The 13,188-nt window shown below is 45.5% G+C and overlaps 1 protein-coding gene across 1 annotated transcript; it reads right to left on the bottom strand.

Annotated features, from left to right (window-relative positions):
• Positions 1 to 10,586: 10,586 nt before the first annotated feature.
• Positions 10,587 to 12,712, bottom strand: LOC310889918 (uncharacterized protein). Its single transcript, XM_083818171.1, has 2 exons — positions 12,214 to 12,712; positions 10,587 to 12,080 (listed from the first exon to the last, which is right to left on the bottom strand). Exon 2 carries the CDS (start codon positions 11,991 to 11,993, stop codon positions 10,971 to 10,973), a length of 1,023 nt encoding a protein of 340 aa, XP_083674297.1. The 5' UTR covers positions 11,994 to 12,080; positions 12,214 to 12,712; the 3' UTR covers positions 10,587 to 10,970.
• Positions 12,713 to 13,188: the final 476 nt, after the last annotated feature.

Raw genomic sequence — 13,188 nt, 5'->3', positions numbered from 1 at the left:
TAAATACATAGTTGTACTTCTAGAAAAACCCAGGCAATAATCAATAGGATTTATAAAGTCATGTCAACTGCAACTAATCTCTCTTCTTTTTGTTAATTATGAGAGATTTTGCAGCTTCAATATATGCCTCTGTTATCAACTCGATTTGAAAAGAAGGTAAATGTGAAGAGAGCTTGTACTATGAACAGATCTTCCGTTTCAAAATTCAAGATAGCTTCAAAACAGCTTTGACTCTGTCTTCTTGGATAGTTTAACTCACTTGCAGGCCTAAAAAGTTTCTTGAAACAGTTTTTATCCAAAAATAAAGGTCTGTATCTTATTAACAGCTTGATTCTAACATTTGAACTTTTTATTTTCACTTATATCTGTCATTTTCTCACGGGTATGTAAAAGTACTCAGAAGTGTCATAGTTTCACACCAAGTGAATTTATGTTCTGGAACAATGTTGCAGATCTGTTTTAAGTCCTTGTTAATAAAATAAAAAAATAAATAAATAGATAAGGTTGTTGTATATATTTCATTCCTTCTGCTTTTAAGATACCATCAGAACAACTTGCCATCCATGCATTATAGGGAAAGGTGAGAGAAGTCTGGAGACACGAATACAGAACATGCTGTAAAATAGAGCTGACATCTAATGTGAATTTTTTGAGTTCAATCACTTACATGCATGTCACTGTAGTAAATGTTTTAGGGACAAGTTTGTAGTAATTGTTTTAGGAACAAGTATAGCACATTATGCATTTAAATGTCTAAAACTTTTTCAAGTTTGGTAATCTACAGCAGCCAATATCTATCATCTATCTATCTATCTATCTATCTATCTATCTATCTATCTATCTATCTATCTCTCATTTTTGATATACATATAAAAGGTCTCATTTTTACAGTATATGCCTTGGCATATACAACCAATTGGCATTTTAATCTACAATTCCCTTGAAAGGTATTACAGTTAGAAACTGCAGAAATAAAGAATGGTCAACATCTGACTAGTAGAAGATCTATAGAAAAAAAAAAAAAAAAACTTTTACATTATAATGACTTGCATACAGGAGAACTGTCAACCTTCTCATGCCGTTAAACTAAACAGAAATGAAACTACCATGTGACAGATAAAGGATCAGAGACTGCTAGACAGGAGAAAAGGACCTAGTGCTCTACTTGGCCCACTTGTACTGGAGTGCGGTGTCCTGTTCTGGACACCTCACTCAAGCAGAAATGGACCAAATGAAATGAAATAAGACCTTGTAGTTGAAAGAATTGATGGAGAGGAGTTGTCTTGCTGTTACAAACACCTGCTCCTGGTAAATCAGGGAAGAACAAATCCCAAAAAGTAGTGAGGGTTATTTACAGTAGACTTCAGGAGAGGGAAAGAAAGCTTTTTGAAAGTATTGCTAGGGAGATACCAAAGTAAGTGGGGAGTGGCTGAGGACCTCTCATCACTGTAGTCATAAGAAAAACTGAGTTTCCACAGGAAAAAGAGCCGGTTGGTTTCTCTGCTTCCCTGAGTTTTCATAATAACGTTGGGTAGAAAGCCCAGAGGAATAGAATATGCTTTCTTGTTCTGCGTTCATTAAATTAGCATATATTCAAAATTACTCTGGCATTCTATGCTAGTAGCTTTAAGTAATACTGTGCATAGTAAGATAATATTCTGTAACTTTATAAGAAAGAAAAAATCATCTCACTCTTTTCTTTTACCGTACAAAAATCAGTATCTCTTTGTCACAGCCATTGTCAAATATAGTTAACTTATTCAAAACACAGAACATGAGAGAAACTATGAAAGTATGTACTGATTGCATTTTATATCAAAGCAAGATGCTTACCCATGAAAATAAGATTCTTTTTATATTTGTTCTCACATATTGGGTATGATCAGGGTGTGCTATGATAAAGCCCTTTCATTTTAATCTATTTCATGTCACCATTTAGATTGTTTGATTAGAAATATTTATTTTGTTATGTTGAAAGAGACTAAGGAATCCTAAATAATAGCTGCTTTTAGGTAAGAAACTAGAGAGAAAGGACAGATGTTGATATGTTAATGTCCTTTTCCTCTCCTTTTTGAGATGTGAATGATTTAGAGATCTACCTAATTTAGAATTGTGACTGTAAAGGACAAGTTTTAGGACAAATTTAGGACAAGTGATTGTGAAATGGATTGGAAGACATTTTTCATAAAGAAATCTGGAGTCCAGGTTACTTATCTTCTTCCTGAACTAATTCCTTCAAACCACGGAGATGTAGGGGTTATTACTGACCTTGTCTATCCACGGCATTTTCACATATCAGAAGAAACCTTGGTTGCCTCTTGGATAACTTCCAAGAGTTTTGCAGTGCTCTGCTGGCTGTGACAGAGAGAACTGCGTGGAGTTTTCTGTTTTTTTGAGCCTTGTTCCTGCTGTTTATTATTGCAATGAAAGACTACAAAGCCAGAAATCATTGTCTTCCTCTGCTAGTTTCTTTAAGCAATAAAATCAGAGTATTGTTTGAACAGGCTATGTGAATATAACTAAGATTTCATACTTCTGAGAACCATGTCATTACATGTTTAACAAAAAGACTGTTATTACTGGTATTAGCTGTATACAACGGCTAATGTGAGGAATTTCTCAGTTATTTCTTCATTTTATAGCTGATGAAGCTGATTTGAAAGTAAATATTCTTATTCTTCCCCTTTTCCACCTCTGAAATAGCTAAAAGACAGAATTGAATAGCATCCCTGCTGTGTGAATACTTCCATAGTTATGCAAGTCCAAAGAAAAGATCAGTATTTCCATACTTCTAATAGGGTAATTTGGAAAACAGAAAAAGAAAATAGAATTGGCTTTAATTTTCTCTTCTAATATTCTTTCTAATATCTGTTTTTGTCCCACAGCTTACAATATATATATATATATATATATATATATGTAGGAAATACAAAAAATTGTCCCTGCATAGTTGTAAGGATGAGAATTAAGATACAAAAATTAGCAATCATCCATTATAAGGAGAAACCAGGTAAGATTAACAATACTTAAGAGTACTTTATTATCTCCATAAATTATACAGTGTCTTTTTTCACCATGTAGAGTGAGAAAATTTATCTTTTCAGAGTGGAAAGAAGATGTTTCCCTAGCTGTCATGTAATTTCAGAATGTCCTGTAATCAAGGACATTCCGAACTTTAAGGACATTCTGAACTTCAAGGACATTCAACTTCATAGTTTTCATAATATTTTTGATAAATTTTACTTCCCTTATTCTTGATTATTATTATAATTATTTTCATCTACTTATATTATAGTTGTACCTGTAACTTGTTAGTATTGAACTTTGCTTTTCTGTGGGACACTATCCCCATGCAACAATGAAAGTTCTGATATGTCTGTGAGTAATCTATTTCAAATTATCACACTTCTCTGTCTTTGCCTTCCATGTCCCACCACATTCTCTATTCTCTACAAACAAAATAATTCCTGGGTGACTGAAATTCTGGGATATAATGTGAGTCATAAAATTTATGTGGATAAAATAATTGTCAGATATAGCTTCATGCATTGCACGAATAAACTCCAAAAGAGATAAAGTGAGCAATAAAATGAATTTATTTATCTGTTTAGTATTTTTCTATTTCAAACAAAAAACCCTACAGCCTACCTGACATGCAATCCTGTCCTCCTGAAAACAAATCTTCATACTAAATCCTTGTTTTAGTATACAAAACTGTTTTCCCATTTTTGCTCAAGAAAAATAAAAGTAAATAAAAATGAAAAATAAAATCACAAAGAGGCTTGGAGTGGTTTGTGAAGAACATTTTGTTACTTGGGACTGTTGAAGTTGAACTTGAATAAACTAGACAAAACTCCCTAGCAAAACATAAAATATAATTTAGTGGAGACTGGAGTCACTTATGGAGACTGGAGTCTCCACATACTCCAGAGTATGCTCCTGCTGTTTCAGAGATGGACTGCAACTCCAACAAGGTTGGTGGACACTCATCATCTGAGGACACGAACTAATGAATCTGTGAATGGCAAGCGCAAAAATTCTTTTTTTTTTTTTTTTAAATCAAAAATATAGAATTCAAGACACTGTGGCCTGAGAAATAACATCAACATCCCTTCTAAAGCAATACTTGTATTTACAGAAAATAGAATTTCGATTCCTTGTATTAGAATTATTTTTTTTCCTGATAAGTGGAAATGACATTTTTTCAAAGAAAAATGAGAACCTCTACATTTTGAAAAAACAAAACAAAACAAAACAATAACAATAACAAAAAACATTTTGCTTCACCTACAAAATATAATGTTAAGATGACTGAAACAGATAATGAAGTACTGATAATAAGATGGAAAGGAATTTTTATTTGTTTTAATTTCTGCTCCTGGTATTTCTGTCAATATTTACATGCACTGACTACCTAAATATTTGTAAGCTGTGTTTGTATTGCTCTTCACCTCATAGGTTCAACAAAATATGCAATTAATCGATTTTGGTAAACTGTCATAAATTCAGTGGTAGCAATGGCACTGTTACCATATGACACAAGCATTACCAGAACGATCTTCTGAGAACAGAAGGAAAATTTATTGCCTCTAAATATGTGCGACTGCAAAGAAGTGTGTGCCATTGGTCTTCTTCAGTATTCCCAGAAACAATTATCGATATGTTGTTATTCTAAACATTCCCTAAGAAGCATTGTACAACACTTTAGACTGCAAATCTTTTTCCAAGTCAGGTTTGGTATATAAGTTGAAGGCAATCAGTTCTCAGCTGTCCTTCATACATTGAAATCAAAGGAACTGTGCTCATTTAAAGATCTGTCCACTAGTCTTTTTCAATGTGACTGTCATTGAATCATTAAGGTTGGAAAAGACCTCCAAGATCATCTGGTCCAACCATCGCCTTACTGCCAATGTCACCCCCTAAACCATGTCCCTAAGAACCATGTCCAACCTTTCCTTAAACACCTCTAGGGCCAGTGACTCTACCACTTCCCTGAGCAACCCGTTCCAATGCCTGACTATGCCACAGTAGCCACAAAGTAATTTTCACCATGAATTTCCATGCTTTCTTGCTATGACAAATGTGTCAAATATCCCTGAAGAATGATATGCATTTATGTCTTCAAGTTAAAATTGGGGTGTTACTGAGAACTGAGTGCTCCCTTAAGATCTACAGATGCTGATAAAACAGTTTGCTGTAGACAAACTCATCTCTTAATTCATCATTACTTCTCATGATAAAAAAAAAATCAATAAATAAATTCAGAGACTAGAAAATACATCTCCCTTTTCAAGGGTACTACACAGCAAAGGAAGAAATGCTTTAAAATGCCCCAAGTGTTTCCACGTAGCTCTGTTAAATAATTGAGAGGTCCTGCGATGACGTCAGCCAGCTCTCTAAGCACACTGGGATGAATCCCATCCGGATCCATGGATTTGTATGAATCCAGGTGGAGCAGCAAATCCCGCACATGTTCAGGGTCGGTTGGGATTTTATCATTCCCACCGTCATGGTCCTCCAGCTCAGGGCAAAGCCCATCATCAGCGTTGAAGAGAGAGGCAAAGAAGGCATAAAACATATCTTCTTTGCCTATGTCCTTGTTTATGAGGTGACCTTCCCCATCAAGTAATGGACCTATGTTTTCTCTAATCCTCCTTTTTCTGTTCATATACTTAAAAAAGCCCTTTTTCATGTCTCCCACAGACCTGGCCAGCTTCAACGCTAATTGGGCTTTGGCCACATGAATTTTCTCCCTACAAACCCTGTAGTCCTTCCACATTGCCTGACCCTGCTTCCAGCAGCCATACACTTTCTTTTTCTGCCTAAGCTCCAGAAGAAGATTCCTGGATAGCCAAGCCAGCCTTCTGCTCCACCTGCTTGATTTCCAATATTTTGGAATTGCCTGATCCTATGCTTTTAGAAGGCAGTGCTTAAAGAGTGACCAGCACTGATGGACTCCAACACCTTCAAAAGCAGATTCCCAGGGGACCTTGCTACTAGTCCCCTGAGCAGCCTGAAGTCTGCTCTCCCCATATCCAGGGCTGAAGTTTCGTGGCAGTTTTCCTCCTGCCGACATAAATTTAAAACTCAAAAATATCATGGTCACTTTGACCAAGACAAACACCAACTGCCACGTCCCCAGCGAGACCCTCTCTGTTCTCCAGCAACAGATCTGGGAGGGCACCTTTCCTACTTGGCTCCCTTAGCACCTACACCAAGAAGTTATCATTGAGGTGCTTTAGGAACCTTCTGGTCCTGCTCGTGTCAGCTGTGTGGTAATCCCAGTTGACATCTGGCAAGCTGAAGTCTCCCGTAAGGACAAGGCCAGTTGATCTTGAGGTATTTCTTAGTTCCTCAAAGAAAAATTCATCAGTGTCATCGTCCTGGCCAGGTGGTCTGTAACAGACTCCCACAACAATATCCCCTTTATTTGTTTTTCACTTAATCCTTATCCAGGGGCTCTCCACTTTGCCATCACCAACTTCAAGTTCCACGCAGTCCAGCCCCTCCTTCACATACATCGCAATCCCCCCACCTCACCTGCCCTGCCTGTCCCTCCTGAGGAGCCTGTAACCATCTATTGCAGCACACCAGTCAGAGGAGTCATCCCACCAGGCTTTGCTTATTCCAATGATGTCGTAGCCGTGGGACTGGGTCGAGATTTCTAGCTCATCCAGTTTATTACTCATACTGCGTGCGTTTGCGTAGAAGCACTTCAAATGCACCTCATTGCATACAGCACCTTGTGGAGCACACTGAAAGACCTCACTAGCATGCAGTCCCTCTGATTCTAGCACGCCATCCCTTAGCTTATCACATTCAGGCCTGGTTTTATCCCTTTCCCCTTTTGTCTCTAGTTTAAAGCCCTAACTATCAGCCCCCTAACTCCTAGGCAAAAGTCCTTTTCCCCCTCTGAGAGTGGTGCCTCCCATCTGGTGCCAGCAGGCCCGGTGTTGCATAGACCTTCCCATGATCAACAAACTGAAAGTTCTGTCGGAGGCACCAGTCTCAAAGCCATGTATTCCTGAGCCAAGTCTGCCTGTCAACATTGATCCCTCCTATTGAAAGGACAGGGGCCTTTAACCAGTCGCCCAAAAGCCCTAAAGTCCCTTTTGATTGCTCTTGGAGTTCTCCTTGCTACTTCATCATTATCAGCCTGAAGAACCAGTATCAGGTAGTAGTAAGAGGGCCATACCAGGCAAGTGACTTTCCTGGCAAGGTCTCTTACCTGAGCCCCAGGGAGGCAGCAGACTTCCCTGTGGGTTGGGTCCAGATGGCAAATTGAGCCCTCTGTCTCTTGTAGAAGGGAGTGCCCCGTGACAATAACCCTTCTTTCTTTCTTGATAGAAGATGTAGTGATGCAGGGGGTATATTGCCTTGTCTTAGGCACCCCTTCCAAATGGGATGGGCTTTTGTCTACATCGTTGTTTTGACTGTCAAGTTCTAGAGCCTCATACCTGTTACGTAAGGGTAGTCGGGAAGGGGAGGTGGGCAGGGAGAGGGCTCGCCTACCACCCCGAGCAGAAAGCTGCTTGCATTCTGCCCCTTGTCCTAGATCCCCTCCTACTGCCTGGTGGGATGGGGAAACCTTTGTTTCTCATGTGGTGACTGGCTCGTGAGTCTGTCTCAGGGAGGGTAGAGTATGCTTACACCAGTCAATCTCCCTTGCTGACTCCCTGATGCTCCTCAGCCCACTCACCTCCTCACGAAGCTCCACCACCAGGCTGAGCAATTCTTCAGCCTGGGCATACCTCCCACAAGCATACCCACTGCTGCTGCCATCAGACACTGACAGAAGACTCAGGCACACTCTGCAGCCCAAGGCCTGGACAGACATGTGTTTCCCTGAGACCTCTGTCTGGGCAGCAACATCGGTAGCTGTGGCTGGAGATGCTGCAAGAGATACAGAAGCCATGGTTTTCTGCTGGGTGGATGCCATGGCTGGGTTCTTCATGCAAAGGTTACAACCACCACTGGAAAAGACCGGTGAGAGAGCCCTCCCTGCTCGAACTGCCACTATAACTGCCATGCAAACTGCTGCGCCCCACCCTGACTGATAAACCATGCCGTTTGCCTGTCCTGTTCACCACACTCCTGGTCGCTCATGTTCCCTAGGGGCTGCCTTTGTACAGCCGGAGAGGGGGTGCTTCTGGCTCTACCCATGCCTCATCGCCTTCCTCACGAGGGCTGCCAGGTCCTGCCTGCTCTCTCGGGTGCCTTGAGTGGCCTTGATGCAGGAAAAAAAGCCCTGCCTGCCTTGATACCCTGCTCCGCTGCAGAATGTGTCTGCCCGGAGCCAGTTGCCTCGAGTGGCAAAATAGAAAAATAAATAAATAAATAAATAAAATAAAAAAGAAAAGGGATTTTAATTCATTAAAAAACAAAAAAAATTGGATTTTGGGAGTCCCCTACTCAGTGGGGTCATTCTCACCAGGCCTACAGGCATCATCACTGGGAACCCCTGAGTTGGTCTGAGTTCCTGATTCTACATCAACTGGAGGCAAAAAGCCTTTTGTGCACTTTCCACCAATGATCACTGGTGCCTGCTATGTCAAGGAGGTCCCCTCTCTCCAGAGGGTCTAGGCCTCCAATCCAATAAGCTGCACTCCTAGTCAGTGACTAAGGGGCTCTGTGATTGCACATTGTTAAAAACACACCAGGTCCCCACTGTCCTGCTGCCTCCTTTTCAGTTGACAATATTTGGTCTTCTCCGGTCAGTGAGACTCTCCCGACTTTGTCTGTGACTCCCTAAGTGTGTGGCCAAAATTCCTTTTGAACTTTGCCAATTCGGTAGATGAAAAGAGGCTGTCTTTAGTGACAACAGCTGCCCAACAGGATCACCCAGAGCATGCTTTGCTAGATGGCAGCCAGGTGGGCTTTGATTATCTCCAGAGAACAAGACTGTCCTGAAATAAGAATAATGGTTAAGAAAAAGGGTAACAGGAGGTGTCGTGATGGGCGCTCCCCGTGCCTAGCCTTCAGATGCTTGGTGAGGAGGTGAGAAGGGAGACGAGAGCTGCTCGCTAGTGCACGGAACGGGCCGCGAGCCTGCTGCCTGGCCCATCAGGCATGGGGATGCAGCTGGAGCCATGTGAAGGGAGCAGGGGAGGATGGGGAGGGCCAGTGTGGAGCCTTGACACATGCACAGTGCCCACCACCCTGCGTGGCGCACAGATGCACACGCACCGAGCTCCTGGAGCAATGAAGGGACATGCGCCCCCTGTGCAAAAAGACAGTACAAAATGCCTGGAGGAGATGAGGTTATACAGACTGAAACATGGTTGGTTACGGAAGGAGAAAATGACAGTAGTCAGCTGGTGGAGTTTATTGCAGCCTGTCAGGCAATTAACGCTATCCCAGCCAATACAGATTCATGGGTGGTTGCACAAAGCTTAGTGAACTGGATAGGTAAGTGCTAAGGAGGTTTGGGGCAGAGAGTACTGGGAACGCGTTTGGTAGCTTCTCCGGGAAAAGGGTGCTCAAGTGTGTAGACAGAAATAGCATGGGAGAGGGATGTATGTTTTTCCCCCTTCCCAGCTGTATTTCAGGTTTTCATGGCTCATCCCACAGCCACAGCAGACCGTTTGTATGACAGTGGCCAATGCTGCAGAACAGGACACAATACATCTGAGCACAACAACCACGCAGAACCCGTTCTCTACCTGTCTGGTAGGCGTCCCGCTGGACCCTATGGAAGTAATGACACTCTGCAATAGCACCACAGTGCACCTCAGCTGCAGGGAGATGAATGACACATGGGACTCATGGTTACCATGCGTTGTACAGAGCCCAGCCTTACCCCTACAGGAGCTCTGACTCCTGGGGTCCCTAACAGCGCACTTAAATGCATTGCATTTAACTATACGGGGGTGAACAGCACTGCTGGTTGGTGGGCAAGCGGAACTGGACTACACGCCAACCAGAGCATACGGTGCAATCACACTCTTTCCAATGTAACGCACTCCTACTACACAGGCTCATCATGGCCAATGGGACCAAAGGGGATTCCACGTGCGATAAAAAGGAGGACCATGCACACTGGGGAAGCTGACCCTACTCGCCCCCACCACCGCAATGATACATCAAAAAAAATTGCATAGCTAGCACATGTGTACGCGTAGAACACACCAGTTTGCGGAACACTGACATCCAAGCCACCTTGGGGCAAAACCCATAAACAGAGCAAGTTGCTCTGCATCAGTGAGGCAGGAACATCAACCCAGGTCAATGTTGCCTCTGTGGGGATGCCTGCAAGACACTGTTGATGCCTACCGCACTGACGGGATGCCAGCCATGGCCTGGTTAAGTATATACAACATCAATGATTGGGAAAAGCATCCTGTTTGTCGGTACCCATGTCATCACCCTGGGGTCGGTACGTTAACAAGCTAACTCATTGTTAAATTCTTTGTCTTTTCTATCACTGCTCAAGTGTATGTGTGCGTGAGTGTATTTGACATCCCCGAATGGCTTGTTTGCTTTATATATATACATAGCTCTCATCTGATCCTTGCTGGGCTGAACCAGTCAGATCCTGCCCCCGGAATCTAAGTAGAACACAGAGGCTGGTGCATGGTAAGGGATATGATACACTCAGTCGATACCATGCTCTTTGGCCCAAGTGTCTATGGGGTTGTTTCAGAAACTCAGTTCTTTCTGGGATGCCATGTTGTTACAGAACTTGCTTTTCAAGGCCCAGGATAGTGTTCTGGGCAGCAGCATGGGGCACAGGATATGTTTCCGGTCATCCCAATATTGCTTCCACCATTGTAAGTACGTGGTGCTTGCCGTTAGGGGTCTGAGGGAGACAGTGGGGGCCAACAGGGCACGGGGACAGCACCAGAAAAAGGGAAGGAAGGCAGCAGCATGCATGTGGCTGTGCCAGCTCTGGTTTGAATCACACTGAGACTTTTTCTGTGGTATAGTCATATCTTTTATTGTTCTTTGATTCAAGACCACCAGGAGCCCTGCTAGAGGTGCCGGCGGGGTGGCCTCTTGGGAGAGTCCTGGGCACTGCCTGCCCGGGTGCGCTTCCTGGGGCGCCGGGACTCCCGAGACAAGCGGTCAGGAGTGGAGGAGCTGCGCCTGCAGACCCGGGCAGAGGGATCTGCTGCTGCCGCATGCCCCAGCTCTTCACGGGGCTCTTCCTGCTCCTGGGGGTTGGCCGCAGTGGGGCTTTCGCCAAGACCCCTATGATGGAGAACACTGGATGTTCCAGGGAGCTCCTCTGTGTCAGGGCTTGCAGAGGTGTTGGAGGGCCCGGGGCTGGTGCTGAAGGCTCCCTGCATGGAGGCAGTGGGACCAGAAGCAGCTGCAGGGCTGTCCTCCTGTACCCCAGCAGTGCGGCCACTCTCAAGGCCCAGCAGCCTCCGTGCCTCCTCTCCGCAGAGGCCCACGATGGCATTGATGAGCCCATTGATGAGCGGCATGGTGAGGGGCCCCAAGGCGGGCTGTGTGTGCTGAATCAAGGCGTCCCTGTCCAGCCCCATCACACACAGGGTGTGCAGGAGGAAGCTCTCTGCAGCTCTCGCCTGCCACCAGCGTGTCCCGTAGATGGCTGAGAGCTCGCGGCGCAGCCAGGGCAGCACAGGGTTGAGGATGTCCCTGCGCTCCCTGAACAGCACGGCCCAGTCCTCGGGCAGGAGGCCGCCCACAGCAGCGCGGGGATCGGGCTCCGCATCCCTCTCCTCGGCTGGCACAGAGGACGGAGCCGGCGCTGCAGGGCTGTGGGGGGCGGTGGCGCTGCCTGCCTGGAAGCCCTCAGGTACGGGCACTGAGGGAGGGGAGACGATGCATTCCAAGTAGTCCTCCTCTCCCCGCACGGAAACCCTGATGCTTTTCATGCCCGTCCTGCAGAGTGGGCAGCTCGCCTTCAGTTTTGCCCAGCGCTGGATGCAGCCCAGGCAGAACTGGTGGTTGCATGGTGTTGCATAAGCCACATCCTTTCGTCTCTCCCGGCAGATGGGACACGTCCACGCCTCCTCTGTGGCCATGATCTTCAGAGTGCAGTGGGCTGGGGAGAGCTGATGGTGACGAGCTGCTCCCCTGCACTGGTGTTGCAGAAGCAGGTATCAAACGCACTACAAGGAAGAGAGAGGGTCACTGGCTGTGCCCCAGTCCCTCAGCAGGAAACCCCCCGGCCCCAGCCCCACGGCTGGGTGGTCCCACGTCCCCCGCGGGCCGCCCCGGGGCACGTGTCCCCACACAGCTCACCTGCGCTGCTGCAAGTGCTCCTCACAGGGCCCCGGCTGCCTGAGCCAGGCAGGGCCGGGGAAACACGGACACTGGCTGCGGGGACGGGCACTGAGAACAGCTGCCGGCGGCCCCACAGCACAGCTCCAACAAATCCTTGCTTGTCTCTCCAAGCCTCGCACACACGCTCAGCAGGACTCCAGGCACGAGCCAGGCTGGGACAGGCTCTGCCGGTGCCCCAATATGAGCGGCGAGGGCCGTGAGGTCACAGCCCGTTGCTGGGTGACCTCAGAGCCCATCGCAGGGTGAAGTCACAACCTGATGCGTTCTCCAGCCCCGCAGCACTCAGCCCAGCAGGGCTCTGGCCAGCACCAGCACCATGCCTCTACATGCCCAATGGCTCTGCCATGAAGCTGCTGCCTACTCCCTCCCCTCGCCTTTTGTCTTCTACTCCATGTTGGTGACTCCCAACAGCCACCCAGGCCTGGGCTGCATCTTCCCAGAGCTCTACCCATGCCTCATCGCCTTCCTCACGAGGGCTGCCAGGTCCTGCCGGCTCCCTCGGGTGCCTTGAGTGGCCTTGATGCAGGAAAAAATGCCCTGCCTGCCTTGATCCCCTGCTCCACTGCAGAATGTGTCTGCCCGGAGCCAGTTGTCTCGAGTGGCTAAATAGAAAAAAAAAAAAAAATAAAAAAAAATGAAAGAATTCTAATTCATTAAAAAAGAAATCGGATTTTGGGAGTCCCCTACTCAGTGGGGTCATTCTCCATTCTCACCAGGCCTACAGGCATCATCACTTCGGACCCCTGATTTGGTCTGAGTTCCTGTTTCCTGATTGGGCGTACATAAATTCTCTGGGCAACCTCTTCCACCCTCTGAGTACAGACTTTCTTCCTAATCTCTAATCTAAATCTACCATTTCCAGTTTAAAATCATTACCCCTTTTCTTATCATTACACTCCCTGATAAGGAGTCCCTCTCCATGTTCTGTGCTGG

Source organism: Anser anser (assembly GCF_964211835.1).
Source record: "Anser anser genome assembly, chromosome: Z".
Classification (NCBI taxonomy): Eukaryota; Metazoa; Chordata; class Aves; order Anseriformes; family Anatidae; genus Anser; species Anser anser.
Note: the sequence above shows the minus strand (reverse complement) of the source record. Positions and strands in the feature narration are given on the sequence as shown.

What these genes read in the sequence shown, in the direction of transcription:
- LOC310889918 (XM_083818171.1), bottom strand. Translation starts at nt 11,993, where the DNA reads ATGGCCACAGAGGAGGCGTGGACGTGTCCCATCTGCCGGGAGAGACGA.